We start from the raw sequence: 20,423 nt of genomic DNA on the forward strand, positions 1-20,423 counted from the left end.
ACACGAATGGTGCAACCTCGATGTAAATCTATCCTCACCCGCTTCCCTGTCACCAACTTATAAACAGTTGGCTAGGGTAAGGCGTGAAAAATATAGATACTAACCAGACATACATTTTACTTATTTCACAATGTCATTAGGAACTCATAATATGAAAAGAAGTCTTAAAAAGAAAACCTCTGATGAACTTATGTTTTTCCAATACGCAACTAACCTCGTGCTTGTCAATTGAGAAAGTGTAACCAGATGAATAACGTCCTTTACGGTTATGTTCTCCTAATAAACAAAATGAAATTTCAATAAAATAGCCAGACGACAGACACACATCTTTTACTTATATTCACAATATCATTAGGAACTCATAATCCTGAAAGATGTCTTAAAAAGAAAACCTCTGATGAAATTATGCTTTCCTAGTACCCAACTAACCTCGTGCTTATTTGTCAATTGAGAAAGTGTAACCAGAAAAATTAATTAACATCCTTTAAGATTATGTTCTCCTGATACAGAAAATCAAATGTTGATAAAATAGGCAGACACATTTTATCTATATTTCACACAGTTTCATTAGGAACTTATAATCTGAAAAGATGTCTTATAAAGAAAATCGTTCATGATGTCATACTTTTCCAGTTCCATTCTGTGCTAGTATTCTTTTTTGTTTTAATTTTATACAGAAGAAAGTAATGTTTACAGTAAGTAGATTTGAAATTCCGTTGGAAAAAAAGTAGAACTACGCAGTCACGTCTATTACTTTTCGCGATCCATGTCCTTTTGTTTCATAAAAAGTGATTTAAAAGATAGGCAGTATGGGCCTTATGCAGAGTCGTTTCGACGTGTGATTAACGTAATGCTAAATAAAGCCTTGACTACTGTAGGAAACATATACTAGTCGATGTCTTTAGTATGGCACTAATCACGCATCAGAACAACTCTGCATAAGGCCCTATGAGTTTGTAACGAGCGTTTTCCTGCTGAAGCCTGTGATGTGATTGGTTAATGCGCAGTTGTGAGTTCAAACTCAACCATATGTGTATTTCTGGTTCGTATAATGTCAATTTTTATTTGTGTTTTGCATGAATAATATACCATCACATACGATTTGGTCTTGTTCTTACTAAGTTATAGTAGACTTTTACCAGTTGTTGTAAATTTTATAATCTGAGATATTTTACTTCGAAGAAAAAAAAATTGCAGCCACAAAAACTTTCGCATACTCTAGCAGCCACTTATATGAATTAATATTTAATAGATTAGATCTGTAGATTCCAACTTTGTACTATAAAGATTTTTTGTCTTTTAGGGTAGAGCTAAAAGATGATTTTAGGGCGTGTTGGATAGGTCCCTCTCAACGACCAGGCACCTTGGAGAATTGGTTGTTGACCAGTCGGTGGAGAACGATCCTTTCTGCGGTGTCTCGTCTCCTTTTTATACAGAAATATTGCTGACTGCTTGAATCTTCTTCACTCGCCGATCGTTGGCGATAGTTGACATCTTCGTGGCTGTCGTCTGAAGTGTTGTGTACAGGCAGCACGTGGTGTTGGAACCACGTACAACCTTGCAGTATTGATTTTTTTTTTTTTAATTATTTGTTTGCGTTTTACAAGTTACCATCCAGTCAGCTTTCAAACAATGACTTTTAATGTGATAATCCTTTCAACATCTAACTTCTACTTACAATCTGAGAACGTTCTTTTCTTTGTGCCTTAAAGCTCAAAACGCAATTATATTTCTAAAATTATTTTGCAAGAACAGCACCATGTAACTGAAGGGTTAGAAGATGAAGGAGGTATGTAACATATTGTACATTTCAAGAAAATTCAGGTTAAAGTTTTTATGATTCTATTTATTTCAGGACTATCATACATTTTACAAATTTCAATCTCTTTATACAGGGGTGAAGTTATTTAAATGAGGCGTTGTGTAGCAAGAGTAACACACAACATTTTCATCCGCCACCAGAACTCATCTTTTCAAAAAATGTAATAAAACATTTTCATTCTCTAACCAAGGGGTGGGGAAGCTATGACCTTTAACCCTTTGGAGTTCTAGGGCCTATTTTTAGGTCCTAAAGTAGTGTCTCCATTATTCGACTAAAGAAGAACCAATAAAACTTTTTACTTCGGTTATATTTTTGTTTTTTCAAGTCTAGAGACATTAACACGTTACCTATGGTTTCACACCTTTCTGCGTCGAGACAGGAGGTAATTACGTCATAATTAAAAAAATGTTAGGCCTATTTTTATTTTTTGGCGGGCTTACTTTTGCACCTAGAAGATAGAAATTTTGCACAAACATTAAGTCCACGCAGTAGTATTTATCAGATTTTATTAAGATCTCTGCGTTAACACAGTAGGGTCTAGAGGGGCAAAGGGTAAAAAAAAGGATATTTAAAAAAACTTTTTTTTTGCGATTTTCTCGCCTCAGATACATGTGAAGGGTACCGTTTTAAAGGACGTTCTAGTCTGAAGATAATGACGTACGAAACATAATCCTAGAACATGACGTGTTAATGGATGTGTCAGGATTTTTTTTTAAACCTGACATCAGGGTCTTTTATGGTAATCTGGGTCATTGTGGTGATCATTTGTAAATATTTTCCCCGCCCTTACTATGCAAGATAGAAGCTTGAAACTTCGTACACTTCTTAGTATTTTTCAGTTGATTTTGAGATATGTCCGTTAACATGGAAGGAGGGGTTCAGAGAGGCTCAAAATTTTTTTAAAAAAAATCCCGATTTCCTTCGAAATTCCCCGCCTCAGGAACATGATAGAGAAATATGAATGGTATCTTTCTAAAGGTTGTTCTATTCTGAAGAGAATGAGGTACAAACTATGATTCTCGGATAAATAGGGATGATACTGTAACCGCTTGACTGAGAGTCTATAATTTACCTTAAAAAAACGAAATTTAACCTCACAAAGTGCCGCTCTCAGAGCATGTTGTGAAAACTGCTAAATTATGTAAGAAATATAAAATATACCAAAAATATAATTCTGGAGTCATATGTATCAACTAATAATGTTCTAAAATGCAATACATTTTCATGTAAATCGTTGTCACCGTGTATCTAATAACTGTAAAATAAATACAATAATTAGGTCTATTCAAAACTATGATATGCGACCTTTTCTTGGGAAATGGTTATTATCAACGTGGCTTTCAAAACAAAAAAAAAAGGTTCCCCGCCCCTGCTCTAACTCCAGTAATTATTTACTCATTTCCTGCGTGTATAATACGAGGAGGGACAGTCAAAACGTTCCCAGAATTTTGATGTAACTATTTATTACCACAATATATGAACACATTCACATAATCACCTTCAAAATAGGTTCCTGTAGAACACACACTTCATTTCGCCGCTCCTGCCATTGCTGGAAACAACACTGAAAGTCCTGTTCTGTTATGTTCCGAAGTTCAGAAGTCGCGTTGGTATGGATGTCTTCTGCGGTGGCAAAATGGTTACCTTTGAGGCCCTTTTTGATCTTGAGGAAGAGCCAGAAATCCGCTGGTGCTAAATTCGGTGAGTAGGGAGGCTGGTAGAGGAGGAGAATGTTCGTTTCTGTGAGCCGCTTTACCATCGTAGAAGACATTCAAACCAACGTTGTTTCCAGCAATGACAAAAGCGGTGGAATAAGTGTGTTCTCAAGGAGCCTATTTTGAAGGCAATTAAGTGAATGTTTTCTGAAGTAGCCTATTTTGAAGGCGATTAAGTGAATGTTTTCTGAAGTAGCCTATTTTGAAGGCGATTAAGTGAATGTTTTCTGAAGTAGCCTATTTTGAAGGCGATTAAGTGAATGTTTTCTGAAGTAGCCTATTTTGAAGGCAATTAAGTGAATGTTTTCTGAAGTAGCCTATTTTGAAGGCAATTAAGTGAATGTTTTCTGAAGTAGCCTATTTTGAAGGCAATTAAGTGAATGTTTTCTGAAGTAGCCTATTTTGAAGGCAATTAAGTGAATGTTTTCTGAAGTAGCCTATTTTGAAGGCGATTAAGTGAATGTTTTCTCAAGTAGCCTATTTTGAAGGCGATTAAGTGAATGTGTACCTTTATTGTTGTAATAAACAGTTACAACGAAATTCCGGGAACTTTCTGACTTCCCCTCGTATTTTAAAAGCTAAGTAAGCAACATTGGAGAAGGATTAAATAAAACTTCAAAGCTCATTTTGAAGTAAATTTTTTATGTCAAAACATTACAAAAGTTCCGAAAAAATTACACTTGCTATAATTTTACGAACTATTTATTGTAGTGAATAATATCATAAATATGCACATGCAGGGCCGGATTTAGGGGTGGTGGTGCAAAGGTGCATGTGTACCCCGCTTCGTTGAAAATATACACTACCTAAAGTGAGAAGCTAGCAGTGAAAATAACAACACTTTCCGAAAATTTTCTGCTGTCATGTTTCTGTTTGGGCTTAAAACAAAGCGAAGTTTTGGAAAATCACAATTTTCTTAAGGTTGAAGGAAAAGGATTCACCGAGAGCAGACACTTAGTTTTTGCTGGACAATTCATCATTCACACAGGAGATGCCTAAAAGCATTAGTAAAAAAATTTAATTTAATTCAAATGTACTGGTAGTTATTGGTGCACCCCCCCCCTGTTCATACTCGATACTGGATCCGGCCCTGTTGATACTCGTATGCATTTATCACTAGCATCATTTAGTCTGCAGGTTAAACTGGGATATTCAACCCCAAATTAATTTAACTTGTGCAATATTATTACTTGTAAACCAACTAACTAAACCACTGGCATGACAGACCTGATGAGCTTGACCCACTCCAACACCATCTGTTAGAAACTGACTGAACTACGTCTAGCCTGGCGACGAACAAGTGCTTATAGCGCTGCGTCGTCCTGTTTCTAACACGCACATCAGAAGCTTTATAGACTTAGTGGTCGTCATGTCTTTTATTCGCGTGACCCCCCAGTTTGCTTCACGACGCTGGGTGGACACCGAAAATTGAGAAGCACCGGATGGGAATTGAATCCGGGTCCACGCAGACGTGAGTCCAATGTTCTACTACAGTGTTTCCCTATATTATTGTTTGCATTCTTATAATATAAAACAACTTAAACTTCACAGTATGTTTTATTTATGGTGAACATGTAAAAGCGAAATTATATCAACAATATATTATTTATGAGTACTTCAATAAATTTTACACAGCCATATCACAAATGCTTCTTTAAAAAAAAAATACATACGTAAATAAATTCATTATAACAATATAGTAACACAACTTGTGCACTTACAAATAACTTTAACAAAAAAGCTTGCTTCGTTTTGGCGTAATATAACAATGATTAAAAACAAACAGCATTTTACACTTCTAATTGAGTTTTATCCTTTCAAATACTGTTGTCTCCACTGTGTGATTGCCTATAGCAGCTTTAGACATTGTAATCTTACTATGAAACCACACATACTGAGTATATGCATAGTGATACCATCTACTGGATACTACATTACTATTACTTCTTTACTATTCGCTTAGTTAACGTTCGATGTTGGTGCTATTTGTTAGATTTATACCTGTGTCCTTCAATTCGTTAATACATGTTATTATTCAATATATTCCGGAAAGAATGAAGGTATTTTTTTTAAACATTTCATTCAAGATCAAAATGACTGTGGATATAGATTTATACAAAATCATATATACGAGGGAAGTCAAAAAGCTCCCAGCACTTTGTTGTAGCTCTTTATTACCACAATATAAGTCATTTACTTAATTGCTTTCAATTTAGGTACCTTCGGAACACACACACACAGTTGTTCCACCGCTCCTGCCAGTATTAGAAATACCGATGAAATCCTTATTTTGGTACCTTCAGAAGTTCAGTCATCGTGTGGCTTTCAATCTCTTCTACGATGGAGAAACGGGTACCTCTAAGGCCCATTTTTATTATCGAGCTACTGAAAGGTGGCCTCTGACAGCTGCACATGTAAACAAAACGAGAGGAAGAATTGTTTGCCAATCATAGCAGTATTCTTTTATGCTGTTGCTAGGCAACGAAGGTCACTGATGGCGCTGATGTCAGTAGTTGAAACGACTTGTTAAACGTCTTAATTTTGTCGCCAGAGCTGCTGTCCCTGTTGCGGAACCTCTGGCAACAGCGCCTCCAACACTCCACGTGCTCTACGTGACTGTCAGAAGCCAACTTTCCTTGCGCACACAGTAGCTTTGAAAGATAGTCCGATGGTCTTAAATTGTTTTTAATGTTATTAAAAGTATCCTTACTTTGCTCATGGGCTTCATTTGCGTGTTGCTCGATCTGCGACACTGTGCCAAACTGATCACCACACGCTCTTCCGTTCAGCTACACTACTCGTATTCCGCTTGTTATGACATGTTCATACTTGTCAAATTCATGATTAGACAACCTAAGAACAATACTGTACAGGATTCATTGTGATTATATCACAAACATCAAAACTACAACATTGTGGTAACGTTTTGACTGCCACTCGTAAACATGGAAAATACAATTTGATGGCAAATAAAAGAACTTATATTTTGCATATCTTTGTGCACCAGTGTAATCAAACTCAATAATTACAAATTTTATTTTTCACTTGTTTTCTCACATATAAGAATATAAATTTTCATTCATCTTATATCTATGCTTTAAAACATTTTTCAACGTGATAATTCATATTCAAGTTAATACTATAATATTTTTTTTCTACTACGTTAAACACTTTTTCTTTGGTTCTTCAAAAGACACAATTTTTTAATCATTTCTATCCGCTCTGTTACAAATTTAGAAAATTCTGCGAACAAGAGAGAACGTGAGATCAAGTCTTAAGAGGTTGATATACTAAATATAATACAAAATTTAAAATTTTTCTTTCGCTTGTTTTTCATAAGTGAAAAGAGATAATGAAATACAACTTACCACAATTATAGATAATGTTATTCTGCAACAGAAAATATGAACCTGAAGAATTTTCAGTGTTACCAGAACATTTCCCACAGAATCTAAGCTAAGGCAGCGACTAGAGGAAAGAACTTAACTGCATTTGGTTACGTATCATGTTGTTTTGATATCTGTGAACTACTTTTTAAATAACATTACCATGTAGTTTTAATAAATGCACGTTAAAACTATTTTGTTTATTACAAACTAAATACAACTATAATGTAAAAAAGTAGTTCACAGGATTCCAAGACAACATAATACGTAATTAAATGCAGTTGAGTTCCTTCCTCTAGTCGCTGCCTTAACTTAGATTTTGAGGAAATTGTTATTCTGGCAACACTGTAACTTCATGGCAACACTGAAAATTCTTGAGGATCATATTTTCTGTTGTAGAATAACATTATCTATGTTTGTGGTAGGTTGCATTTCATTATCTCCTTTCACTCATTAAAACAAGCGAAAGAAAAATGGTAAATTTTGAATTATTTTAGTATGTCAGGCTCTTAAAGCACGATACCTACACAAGGTAATATTGACACACTTTGAACGGTGGAATGCCTTGAATGCCCAGGAAGAAAATATTATGTGCCAGTTTAGAAGTTTTTTCTTTTATGTTTTTACTATAATTTTTTATTCTACATGGACATGCTTCTCATAAAATTCACAAAGAAAAAAAAACAACTAAGATATTTCAAGATATTCTGATAATATTGAATTTTCTATGAAAAAAACTTTGCAATAATTTTAAGCTTAGCTTCAAACTACCTTACTGTACATACATCTCATTTTTGTAGCAGTGATACATTTTTACATATATTTCTTCTACAAATACTGTTTCAACTAGAAGAACGTAGTGCGAAACGTTTTATTTGTTACTACTTCCCCACATTATGATAATCCAACTTTTGACCAACGAAAGCATTATAGCCATTTCTTTACTTAGAACAATATTTTATCAGCACAACCTCCTATATAAACTAACAAGATGTTACTAACAATTCTTAATACTTAAAAACAGGCTGGAACTCCTGTTTAACCCAACCAATGTCTATCAATATATAAATTTGCTAATTTGATAATTTTCGTATGTTGACACTTTAGCAGAATCTATTCAACGAAGTGAATTTAGGAATACCTGATTGATTAAGGACGGGGAATTTTCTCAATAAAAAGTTAATAAGGTAAAAACAATTCCTATAAACAACAAAAGATAGAGAGGCATTCTGATGTTTGTAGACGAATAGGAGTGTCGCCAATATTTTCCACAATTCTTTAAAAATTAATCTTAAATATAGTGAACGCCTTTTTCTACTTTTTCTTTCTTTTTCTAATGATTGTAATATATTTTTTGAGATCTTTTTTGCTTATCACAGCAGGGGAAGCACATGTTTCAGAACGCTCTGATATCCATTGTTGCAATCATGGGAGATACTCCACCACAATGGCAGATATGGATTGGTCGTTTTGTTTCTCTCAAAGGACCTATCTAATTTGCCATAAAGACCAGACTGTGCCACGTGATCAGGTCAAAAGTCACGTTGCGTGCTAAATCAAGTCTGGAGATTCAAAATCCAGATGTGAGATATTTCAAGCACATAACCTTCGCGTGGAGAGCCTTGCGTAATTCGCAGAAGATACATCTGGATCTTATGATTATTATTGATCATTATTATTGATTTTACTCAAACAACTTGACTTTTGACAATGTTCCATCTACATTTACCTTACGTGTTATAGATCGTTCTTAAGCTCTTCACTATGTCTTTGCAATAAGCTTTTAATTAGCCATCTCCTTACTTTATAGTGTTTGAAATATTTGGACGACTTCATTTTGTTCACTGATTTTCCACTGACTTTAATGTTCATGTTTCATGATGTTTTACTATGTTTCATCCGTTTTAGGACAATTCACTTTTGGAATATACAATATACATAGTCTCTTCTACATTTTAGCTAAATTTCAGCCATCTCCCTTTTTTGGTTTTTGCGATAAGTTGAACAATTATTGGTTTTTCATTGATTTTCCAGTGACATTAATGTTAATGTTTCGTGCGATTTTTAACTATGTTTCATCCATTTTAAGAGAATTTAGTTTCCTAATATAGAATCTGCATAGTTCCTTCTACATTTGAGCTGAATTTCAGCCATCTCCCCAAAGCTCTGTTCTCACCATTGAAACCCGATAGGCCCTTAAACACGTTAACAAAACTAAAGTGGAAATCATTGCATCGAGTCTCGTTTAACCTATAAACTACGGGATATTTTGTTTTCAAAATACCCTGTTTCTTGTCTTAACTACGGATATTTCGATTTCGAAATGGTACTACAATAACTTTTGTAACACTGGCAGTTTCATGTGTCTTCGATAAATAGGAGTGAAGCAATGGACTTCTTTGTAAACCCTTACAGAGCTCCGTAGTTTAAAGGTTAAACCCTCCGTAGTTTAAAGGTTAAATGTTATATTACTGCTACTGCGGATGGGGAATATGGAGAAATATCCCGGTCCTCCACTGACAGACAGCTGGGAAAAAGTATTAAAGGATACATTGAAGAAACTCAATAATACAGAGTTGATAGTGGCACAAATTACAAGTATGGGCAACAAAATAGACCGAATAGAAGCTTTGATGCAGCATTTAACATTCTATATGAAAGACCTAAATGCTGAAGTAAGTTTCCTGTCAGAGGAGAATAAAAAGCTGCAAAGAAGACTGAATGAGATCGAAGACAAACAGGACTGCCTAGAAAATCAAAGCAAGTAATAGTTTTTATATAAAGTGAATCGATTTGAAGCTAATGAAAAGGTCAGAAGTGAGAACAGTGATAACACTGCGGACAGTAAGAATGAAGACGACAAAGGCCAAAGGATACTGAGGAGATAGCTTCCCCCGAGGCTACTTAGGGCAGCCATCGTGGAAAAGAGAAGACAGAGATGACCCGCGCAGTGGCAAATCCACAGGGAATGGGACAAGATAACGCAAAAACAGAGATCAGTGAACAAAAATATAACCATTAGCGATCCATTGAAAGTATTCTTTCTGAACGTAGACGGACTGGCAAGTTGTCATCTAACAGCTTCCTACAAGAAATAAAACTATATATTTGTGTGTATGTGTTTTATAGAAATGTGAGAAACAGATAAACCCAACCCTGTTGTCAATGATTACAAATCTTTTAACCAAATCAAAGTAAAATGTAGCAAATTCGAAAGAGTTCCACCTTTGATTACAGTGTTCATTATTAAAATAATAATGTTAAAAAAATTATAGCAGAATGTGAAGATTTTTGGGGGGAAGGAGGGGGGGGGGGCTGAAATGCTCTAGTATGACATCATGTTAAAAGTTAATATACAACTAGCATGAAAACACAAAATTTACGTATTTAAACAAGTAAAGCTATAGTATCATAGATTGCTGTGTATGCTCGGAAAAATGCTTTGCCACAACCAACAACATTTGCATTAGAGGTCCTAATTCAGTCAAATCAGCAATCGCTGATAATAACAATGTCCGAAACGAAGCACATACTAGTAGTACAAGAAACACAGAAAGACTCTGCTCTTTCCTTAAACACATATGGAAGAAAGAATACTGAAACAAGACACAATTTAAACAGCGGTTAGAAGATACAAATATTCGAGTTGTTTTCCCACTGGCGCACATACATGCATAAATAATGGAATATGGAAATTGTAAATAAAATTTCCAATCCCTTATATTACTCACTGGGAAGGAAAATAAAAGTAGAGCTCGCGTTTAAAATATCGTATAAAACAGTGGCATGACAATGACTGTTTTCAAGCACGTACAGAGGCCATAAGACTCATTGAAGATATGTGGACAAAATCGAGACACTGATAACACTGATAACTCTGCAATATATCTGAAAAAGGGAAATCATAATGGAATGACACATCGGTACATGAACTATGGTCTCTACTAAAAGTAGAATTATGCAGAAGCGCGGTCTATGATAAACGATTGGGAAAACAGTTATTGCAGTCTGAAATCTAACACCTGAGCCGAACGAAACACAAGTAACGAAATGCCGGAAACTTTTGACCTTGTATCATTAGTGCTCATGACTGGTATTAAGTTGTGGTTTCATTATGTTGGGCAGTTAATACTTAACGTTCAGGCATGAAGCTTTACATGCTTCTTTTGGACAGAAATAAAGGCTTGAATTCGTAATGATTCAATTGTTAGTTTGTACGTACGAATATTTGAAACGTGCTCTGTGATTTATTAAGAGAAATAGGTCTTTGGTTTAGCGTCTAGTTTGCTCCTAATCTACAATATAAGCCTAAGAGGAAGCTAATTCAATTTAGGAAAAAGTGAAGCACTTATGCCATTTGGCGTTTCAAGGATCACAACACAAAATAACCAGTATTCTATTAAACTATCTTTATTATGTGATGGACGATTCCTGCATTTTTTGGTAGATTCAGGGGGTGCAGTGCTTGCTATATCAGGGTATCTACTAAAATTCCACAATGATATTTCGTGACTTTTTCGCGACCTTTTCTTTACCAAATCATAAAATTTCCTAACATTTTCACGAGCGAATTTGGGTGAGAATTAGGCCGAATTTTCATCCATGCGATAGAAACATACTTTGCTTCCGATTTGGTAGCGTCTAAAGCCGACCATAAGACATTTTTGGTGGTGAATTTTGACGTTTTATAGAACAAAATGTTCTAATCTGTACTTACTTTTGTACAGTTTTAAAAAAATCGTGACCCAAAAGCTAAATTTCGTGACTTTTTCGTGACTTTCGTGACCGATAGACTCCATGTATATGTTGGAATCATGTATAAACACTACGTATTTAGATATAGACAAATATTATCTTTTGAGGGTGCTTTAATGTAATGCTGATGGTTCACAGACACAGATAAAAAATAAAATGACAGTAGAGATAGAATTTAAAACTCGATGTAACAAACGCACGTAGTCATATTTCAACAGAGGACTCAATGATTATAATACTTCGTAATTGGCTATACGTTCTTACTTCGGAATGGAGCAAAAATACAAGGTATCTTGTTATTTGGCATAACCAATTACTGCTAAGACATTCAGAACACGTCTCAGGTAAAGATGAAGAATTATATTATGAAGAGGCTTTGTAAGATTTTCTGGAGTCTATTAATATGAAGATAAAACGTCATTAACGTGTATATTCCAGTCAAGTAAGGCATAGTTCTTACTCTTCGCAACCGGTATGTTCTACAAGAACAAGTTAGAGTCAGTTAGACAATTTACAGTATGTAAAAAGCACGTCAGGTAGCGAATTTCATCTTCTTAACAGTGATGTGCTGTAGACCATAATTTTACGTCTACGCGTGTTTCTGCTGTAATCTATACGTAATCTATACCACACTTTTTCCCGTGTAGACTGTGTAGCAAAGTAGGCTATACTTAACAAAAAAGTCAACTGTAAAATAAATGAAAATTGAGAAAATATGTGCACAACTTCGAAAATTTTACCGTAAAATATATTATTTCAATACGGAAAAGGAATATAAGGGAGTAATTTTTTCCTTCGTGTTACACAGAACTAAATTAAAATAATACGAGGCATCTGGTTATATAATGATATCTGATACGTCATCCATTATAAAACAACAATTCAACAGATCACACTAACAACAAACTCAATGAGCTTACCAAGCGTTCTGTAAGTGACACTAAAAGAATCGAAAATCGTAACCCATTGTTTCGCTCATCTGCCTTCACTCCTTCAGAGTCAAACTGTACCCGTGTTGTTACGAAAGCTATTACATTATGGAAGCTTGCTTAGTAAAATTTAAAGCCGCTAATTTAATAAGAATTCTTAAGGCATTAAGGAACTTTTTTTATATACTTTTCTAAAAAATAATATTATATGCTAGTCATTAGATAATGAACTTATTTTAGTAAGTGTTCTCGGGCTATCGGCCAGGTGACGTTTCGAATGCAGACATTGCATTCATCTTCAGGGATTGTACTGGAGAGACCGGAGATGTAGGCATGTAATCAGGGGCGGATCCAGGACGGACCTCTGGGGAAGGGGGTTGGAATATTGCCACTTAGAGCTACCTTTAAGAGGTCCAAACTCTGGGATGAGTTTTTAAAAAAGCTTCCTTTTCTGGAGGGGGGCGATTGTCCCGATCGCCCCCCCCCCCTGGATCTGCCACTGCATGTAATGTATGATGACTATTTAGTGACAAATTCACCATGGAAGTGAAGCAGAATAGGTGCATCTCCTTCCTGGATATTCTTGTTATTCGTCAACCTGACGGAACATTAGGACACAGTGTATATAGGAAGATAATACATGATCTTTATCTCAACGCGAGCAACTTCCATCACAAGTAAGCTAACTTGAAATTTGGTAGAATTGTGAGTTTAAAAGGTGCAAGGCCGTAGACCGAGTAAACGTGGGGGTCAGGAGGCGAAGTCCTGAGCTGGCCAAATTTAGTAAATGTCAAGAACAAATGCACGAAATTCACGAAAATGTTTTATAGTGTGTGAGTATTTTCATTTATGCTCTATAGTGCCTGAGAAAGGATATGTTAGATATCCGAAACCGTTACATATTATAGTTTACAATATAGTGGTTTGAAGCTTTGGTCAGTGTTTCTTTTGTTAAAATAATATAATATAAAGTGCTATTTTAGTAACGAATGCGTGTGAAGTTACTAATGCTTAACTAAATATGGAATCGCAGAGCGTCTGGAAATGACTATAGCGCATGCGCGTCTAGAAAAAAACATACATATTGTAAAACGGCCAACGGAGTTAACTGTATGCAATGCATTTACTGAGTCTCTGAATTATATGTAACTAAAATTCTGTTATACACTGCAAAAAACCACGAAAGACATTCAAATAACAGTTTCTGGAAAATTTATTGAGACTGCAATAACCATTATTTAAACTTATTGTGAAAGAAAACAAGTGTATCTTATATCCCAGCAAATATGGCACTTTTTACACACGTAAAAAGTATAGCACCCTAGTGAAAATACTATAAACCTCAAACATGTTTGAAATTTATTTAAGCATCATGTTTCAAGTTTATTATGGAAGAGTTTAAAAGTGGAGTAGACAGAATAATCAACAACTGAGGAAATTTATGTAAAACACTACATTATTTGTCTTCCAATTAAAGATAAATATCAGTAATATAATGTGTCAATTCATCGGTGAAGAGGCGAAGTGGCGTAACTCGAAAACGTGATTTTCAGATACGACTACCCAGTTATCCTTGCTTAATCTGCTCTATCAATCACAAAATGTCCGTAGGCTGAATTCTTTATCTTAACAGAGATACGAACTTTTTGAAAATTGTGTGTAACTTCAAATGAGTGGCATGGTATAACGTTAAAACAAAACATTTTTAAATCGCACTCTTGCAAACTTCTAAAAAAAATCAAGATACGCCACTACGCACCTTCACCGACAAAGTGACATTTACGGATTTTTTCAAGTGCTTTAGGTTCTATCTACAATACTACGAGACCAGTAAGCACTTAGATTATGAGAGATCAATATATCTATATCAAATATGTGTCGAATATTAGACTTTAAAAAAAAAAAAAAAAAAAGAAAAAGAAAAAAAAATCACTGACTTCGTATACAACTGACTCTCGAATCTAGAGACAGACTCATTTTGAACACGATATCACCGATGCAATCTTTTGTCGAAACTAATACATTTTCACACTTTGGTTACGTCTAGCATCATACAATGTACACTCACGTCCAAAATTATTGTCGCATGTCTATAAATATGTTGTTGTAGGAATATAATTTGATAACGAATTCGCTCGGTGTTTCTTAATGGTAATGTTAGTATGTGTATAATCGGCAAAGACATGTATGTGGCAAATTTCATGTGAAAAGAGCAGTAAATAAGAACAATAAAACTTTCTCATTCATTTAGCAACATTTTGTGTTATTAATTCTAATTTTCGTATTTATAATTTTTTTTTCCTATGAAATTTACCACAAATATACATTTCCCGATTATACACATAGTATCAGTATTAAAAGTACCCTGCAAAATCATTATCAAATTATATTCTTACAAGAAGACAGTTATAGATATACGACGATCATTTTGGACATGAGTGTACAATTCTAAAATTTATACCTTACGAACCTACAAAATATACATTCATAATTAAAGGTTTTGCCACTTTGTAAAATCACTCTTCAAAAATTAGAGAGCTTAGGACTTAAAAAGAAATAAATTAGAATATAACTTTCGTTGTGGAAACATTCTTTTAACATGACTATACAATTATGTCCATAAAACTTCGTTTCACTTTTTGCATAGTTTTGAAAGCCCTGTATGTACATCTACTTCTAAAATTGTATAAATCAGGATGGTCCAAAGTACAAATTTCAAGTACGGGTGTAAAGCACTAACTACTTCTCAGATTTTACATAATTTCATTCAGGTTTCGGAAATACTGAAAGAGACCACAAAATAATCACGTGATCAAAACGTGAAAATTTTTTTATGCAACATCTGCCTTGTTTTTTCTATTTCCTGTGTAAATTCTACTGAATCAAAGCTTATAGACACACGTTTTTACTGTATTATATCCGCAAGCCTTGGTTCAGCAGAACTTGCACAGTGAAATTTCATCTAGAATACGTGCTACCATGAATTGAATTAGTAGTACAAGAAAATGGTGCTTATATGGTAAAATGAGTTTGAGTTCAAATTATAAGATGTTTATTTAATTTTGTAAGCGTTCCTCATAAATTCTGATATAAAAAACAACTAAATCTTGGGAAATTAACATGTTTTTAAAAATCCGTTTGTGATTGGACCACCCTGTATATCCTTCGTTTTTACTCTATTACATACTTACATCTAACTATGTGCTCCTCATATAGTATATAAAAAGGAAATATTACGAATACGATTATGGACAAGTAATATCATTTTGCAGTTACATATCAAAAACGGATCTTGTGTAAAACTTGAATCAATATTGAGAAATTCTTGCGGAATAAAATGGAATGATAATTATCAGCCTTTGACGACTAATCCACTGCATGGAGTAGAGGTGTCCTTTCGGAAGGTACTGGCGTTTCTTCCGTACACTCTGATGCCAAAGGCTCTTCGACCGTGCTACAAATAAGATAAAAATTACAAATTAATACCATATGCATATAGTATACAGTTGAAAATATGAATCTTAACTATAGTTTCGAAACCTTTGAGTTATATTTACTTGCTCATTAAGGATGTATTTTTTTTCCTCAACACATCAGAAGTTTTTCAGCAAGATACACATTATCCCACTTTCCATTCGAAAATTTTAAGTTTGAGCTCGCCCACTCCACGAAGGAAGGCGGGGGAGGGGGTACAGCATTGCTTAAAATGTTCCCCTTTTAATTTTCTTGCTTCTTAACTTTTTTTACGATTTATGATAACTTTTGTTACCATAGTGTAGTGTCTTCTTTAACCGCTTATTTGGGTCCTATAACAGGCATTTAAGCCGTTTCTTTTTTATTATTGGTCAAGTCGAGTATGGACCAAAGAGCACCCCAGATGCATTTTGGAACCGTACGGTAACCTTGACGGCACTAATGGGGGCGGAGGGGTGTGATATATTTTTCTCAAGGCAAATTAAAAAAAAAAAAAAAAAAAAAGGTTTTACGCCCTTAGTTTTCAAGATATCAGAATGAAATTTTGCACACGCATTGTGTACATAATTACGTATTTTTAAAGAGATTTTCAGATTCCTAGGTGAACTCAGGCCCGGGCCTGAGGGGTGAAAAAATTTTGAATTTTTTTTATTTTCGAAAAAACTCCCGTTTTTCTCCGATTTTCAAGTTTCTGCTGTATAATACGGACAAACGAGTGGTACCATTGGAAAGAATGCTCTATTCTGAAAAAAAAGAAGAAGAAAAGAAAAGAAACGAGGAGTGAACTACGATCCTACGATAAATAGTAAGGAAGCTAGCTGTTTGACTGAAAGTCTAAAATTTACTTCAAAAAGTGGAAATCCTAAAAGGATTAAATATTCCAAAATTGTTCACACAATATTAAACGCCAATAATTTCGTACACCGAACAGATGTCCTCCCTCTGGGTAGACGGATGAAATTTTGGAGAGCTTCGCTGCTTTTCTACATTTTGAAGGCTTTATCAAGTTACCCACTTGTTGAAGTACCATAAAAGTTTGTTGGAATTGTGGGAATATACCATTTTTTTAAAAAAAAAAATTCATATTTTGTAATTATTGTCCTAACGAACGTTTATTGTACTTCAGTGAATGGGTAACCTTATAGTTTTTTTTTTTTTTCAGAATTAAAAAATGAAATGAAATCTTTAAGTTTTACGTCCCACGGTTATGCCGGTTAGGCTAAAGGAGACGGTGATTATGAGAGATGAGTGAAATGGTGGAATAAAGAAAGTGGGAGGAAACGGGAGAACCCCGAGAAAACCCACGAGCACGGTGTTTGTCCACCACAAGGTTCACTTGGCGGGGGCTGGGATCGAACCCGGGACCCCAAGCACCAGAGGTGAACGCTCTACCACAGAGCCACCGCGCCCCCCTTTTCAGAATTAAGAAAGGCAGTGTATTTTCTAAAAACTTCATCCAGTCATCAACAGAATGGATGTTCATTTACCATTCGAAATTACTGGTATTTGATATTATAACAATTTTGGAGAATTTAAGAAGCAATACACTGAAATACTGTTCTCTGTGCTCTAATTATGTTTCCACAATATTCTGTTTTTAAAGGAATGAAACGAAATTAAAAAATGAAATGAAATCTTTTAGTTTTACGTCCCACGGTTATGCCGGTTAGGCTAAAGGAGACGGTGATGATGAGTAATGAATGAAATGGTGGAATGAAGAAAGTGGGAGGAAACGGAAGAACCCCGAAAAACCCACGCACACGGTGTTTGTCCACCACAAAGTTCACTTGGCGGGGGAAATTAAATTAAATCTTTATGTTCCATGGTTATGCCAGCTAGGCTAAAGGAGACAGTGATGATCAGAAATGAATGAAATGGTGGAATAAAGAAAGTGGGAGGAAACGGGAGAATTCCGTGGAAAACCACGCACATGGTGTCTGTGCATCATAAGGTTCACTTGGCGCGAGGTGGGATCGAACCAGGGACCCCACGCACCAGAGATGAACACTCTACTACTCAGCCACCCCTTTTTAACTCTTAGAAACCAGGAGACGTCATATCACGCAAAAAAGAAACTCGCACGGTACGGTTGACGTGATATGATGTTCCGCCACGTGGGTTTTTCATACTTGCGTTTCTTCGTTTGAGATCCGCTGGTTTTTTGGTTAGTTTCGTAGAAAAAATGTTCTTCATGCTTCGAAACACCTATGCCTACAAGATAAACGTCAATTATCAATTTGTGGCTCCATATAATAAAAAAGCCTTTAAAAAAAATAAAACGCAGAAAGAAATCTTACGTGCGTTTTTTTTTTTTTCTTTTTGTGTGTGTGTCTCTGATAGCAGCACACACACGTGCAGGCAACAGAAGGGAAACCTATGATAGAATTGGGTCATCCAATGTTACTGGAGTGGGGGCTGTTTCTTTGTCCTGTAAACAATATGAGTTCTGCGCCAGGCCTGTTTTTGGCGTAGGTGCAACAGAACACAAAGAGGACTGTGTTTGCTTCTCTCTCTACCTTCCTCTTCTTTGCGGGATCTTTACATTTCTAGTGACAATTTTCTACAAACCAAATAAAAAATGTGTGGGTTTGGGGTCCTTTCCCCCCAAATTTATGATTTTTCTACAATTCTGGGCTTTCCCCCCCTCCGGCTCCACTGAATTCGGACAAAGTATCTCAAATGCCACCAAAAATTATAGCAGAGACCTTGCCCAAGAACATAAAGGTGATTTCATAACTTGGTCTCATTTATCAACTTTTTTTTTTTTTTTTTTTTTTTGAGACATTACAATGACGTAAATTTCACACATTTTTTCCAATTTGCAAGGTGTCAGAAAAAAATGTATAACAATAATACTATTTCATACTTCCACCTGAAACACACTGATTTTGCATTGGGAAGGTTGTAGTTACATTTCTAGTGACAATTTTCTACAAACCAAATCGAAAACGGGTGGGTTTGGGGACTCTTCCCCTAAATTTATGATTTTTTCTACAATTTTGGGCTTTTGCCCCCTTGGCCCCACTGAATTCGGACAAAGTATCTCAAAAACAACCAAAAAAATTATAGTAGAGACCCTGGGCAACAAAATACTTTTTACTTCATGTCTCTGTGCACAATAGAAGTGATGCTATACGCTTTTGTTTCATATACTGCAGACTATTAAAAATCATTTAAATATCCCGCCGTATCGTGAAGCATTCTGGGCGTTCGGGCGTCGTAAACTAAGGGTTAAAGGAATGTCACCTTTTCAGTGGGTGCTTTAAAATTTCATCTGCATTGTTTTTCCTCCCCTGAAATCGACCTGTTTCCTCTTCATACTTGTCAGACAATAAACTTAAATAAAATAAATAACTCTGATACTGATAGCAGTGTAATATGGTTAGTCCTAGCAACTAGCAAGGATGTCGACTGGAAATATTACATACGCGGTTATCGGACAAAGGTCGTGGGGAATTTCTCGTAAACACACACACACAGTTTACAGTGAATGGGGTCACAGTGATCCAGGTATATTAGGATTAGAATTAGGAATTACATTTTTGGGCTTTCAGTATCTATAGCTATGTTGGGCCGTCAGTGTGACAGATGACATTTCCCGGCGGTCACATTTCTCGGGGAATTCCGGAGGACATTTTGGGGTATAATCTACACTGGGCTCGGGGCGTCCCTTCTGAAAATCATTATCTAGTTTTTGTAAACAATCTTAAATTTACTTTTACAACTTCGAAATAACTTTTGACAGCATGGAAATACAAGATTTTAATTATTAAAAAATTTGATTAGTCATTCTCTAGTCCGTAACTGGAATACTACCATCATTATCAAGATTTCACGAGAGATCTTATAGTTCGGTAGTGAAATGATTCTAGCGGAAACACAATTACGTGAGCTGTGTACGATATTTCTGTAAGTAGGTTGATAACTGTATTTTTTTCTTACAAAGTCTTGTAAACACATGTTTTCTTTTTTTTTTTTTTAAAAAAAATAGGTCTTATTTTTACATTTCAGAACGTCTCACATTGTGAGTTCGAGTAGTGTTAAATACCATAGAAAACAAAGAACACAAGTGAAACTGAGTTTTTTGAATAAAATTAAAAACAAAACAAAAGAGAAAGTTAAAAACTTCTTTTAAGACATTTACTAATTGTATAAAACTGAAATTACCTGCCAAATGCTTCTGCTTGAGCAACTGTGTCTGGAATGGTTTGTCCAAGAGTCTCCGGGAAGAATATCGTCAAAAATCCAGCAATAAAAGCCATACCACCAAATATTAACAATGGAAGAGCTTCCACATAGGAACCCTGAAATACAGAAATATATATTATGTACTTACATTTAT

The 20,423-nt window shown here is 35.1% G+C and overlaps 1 protein-coding gene across 1 annotated transcript in view; it reads right to left on the reverse strand.

Annotated features, from left to right (window-relative positions):
• Positions 1-4,159: 4,159 nt before the first annotated feature.
• LOC145664653 (organic cation transporter protein-like) overlaps positions 4,160-20,423 on the reverse strand; it is a 76,340-nt gene continuing 60,076 nt past the window's right edge. The window contains exons 11-12 of the mRNA XM_081731494.1: positions 20,249-20,385; positions 4,160-16,061 (exon numbers count right to left, since the gene is read on the reverse strand). Coding sequence (XP_081587620.1) covers positions 15,974-16,061; positions 20,249-20,385 — 225 coding nt within the window. The 3' untranslated portion in view covers positions 4,160-15,973. The remainder of the gene's footprint in view (positions 16,062-20,248; positions 20,386-20,423) is intronic.

The sequence above is a fragment of the Thermobia domestica genome, chromosome 1 (genome assembly GCF_964235325.1).
Source record: "Thermobia domestica chromosome 1, izTheDome1.hap1.1, whole genome shotgun sequence".
Taxonomy (NCBI): Eukaryota; Metazoa; Arthropoda; class Insecta; order Zygentoma; family Lepismatidae; genus Thermobia; species Thermobia domestica.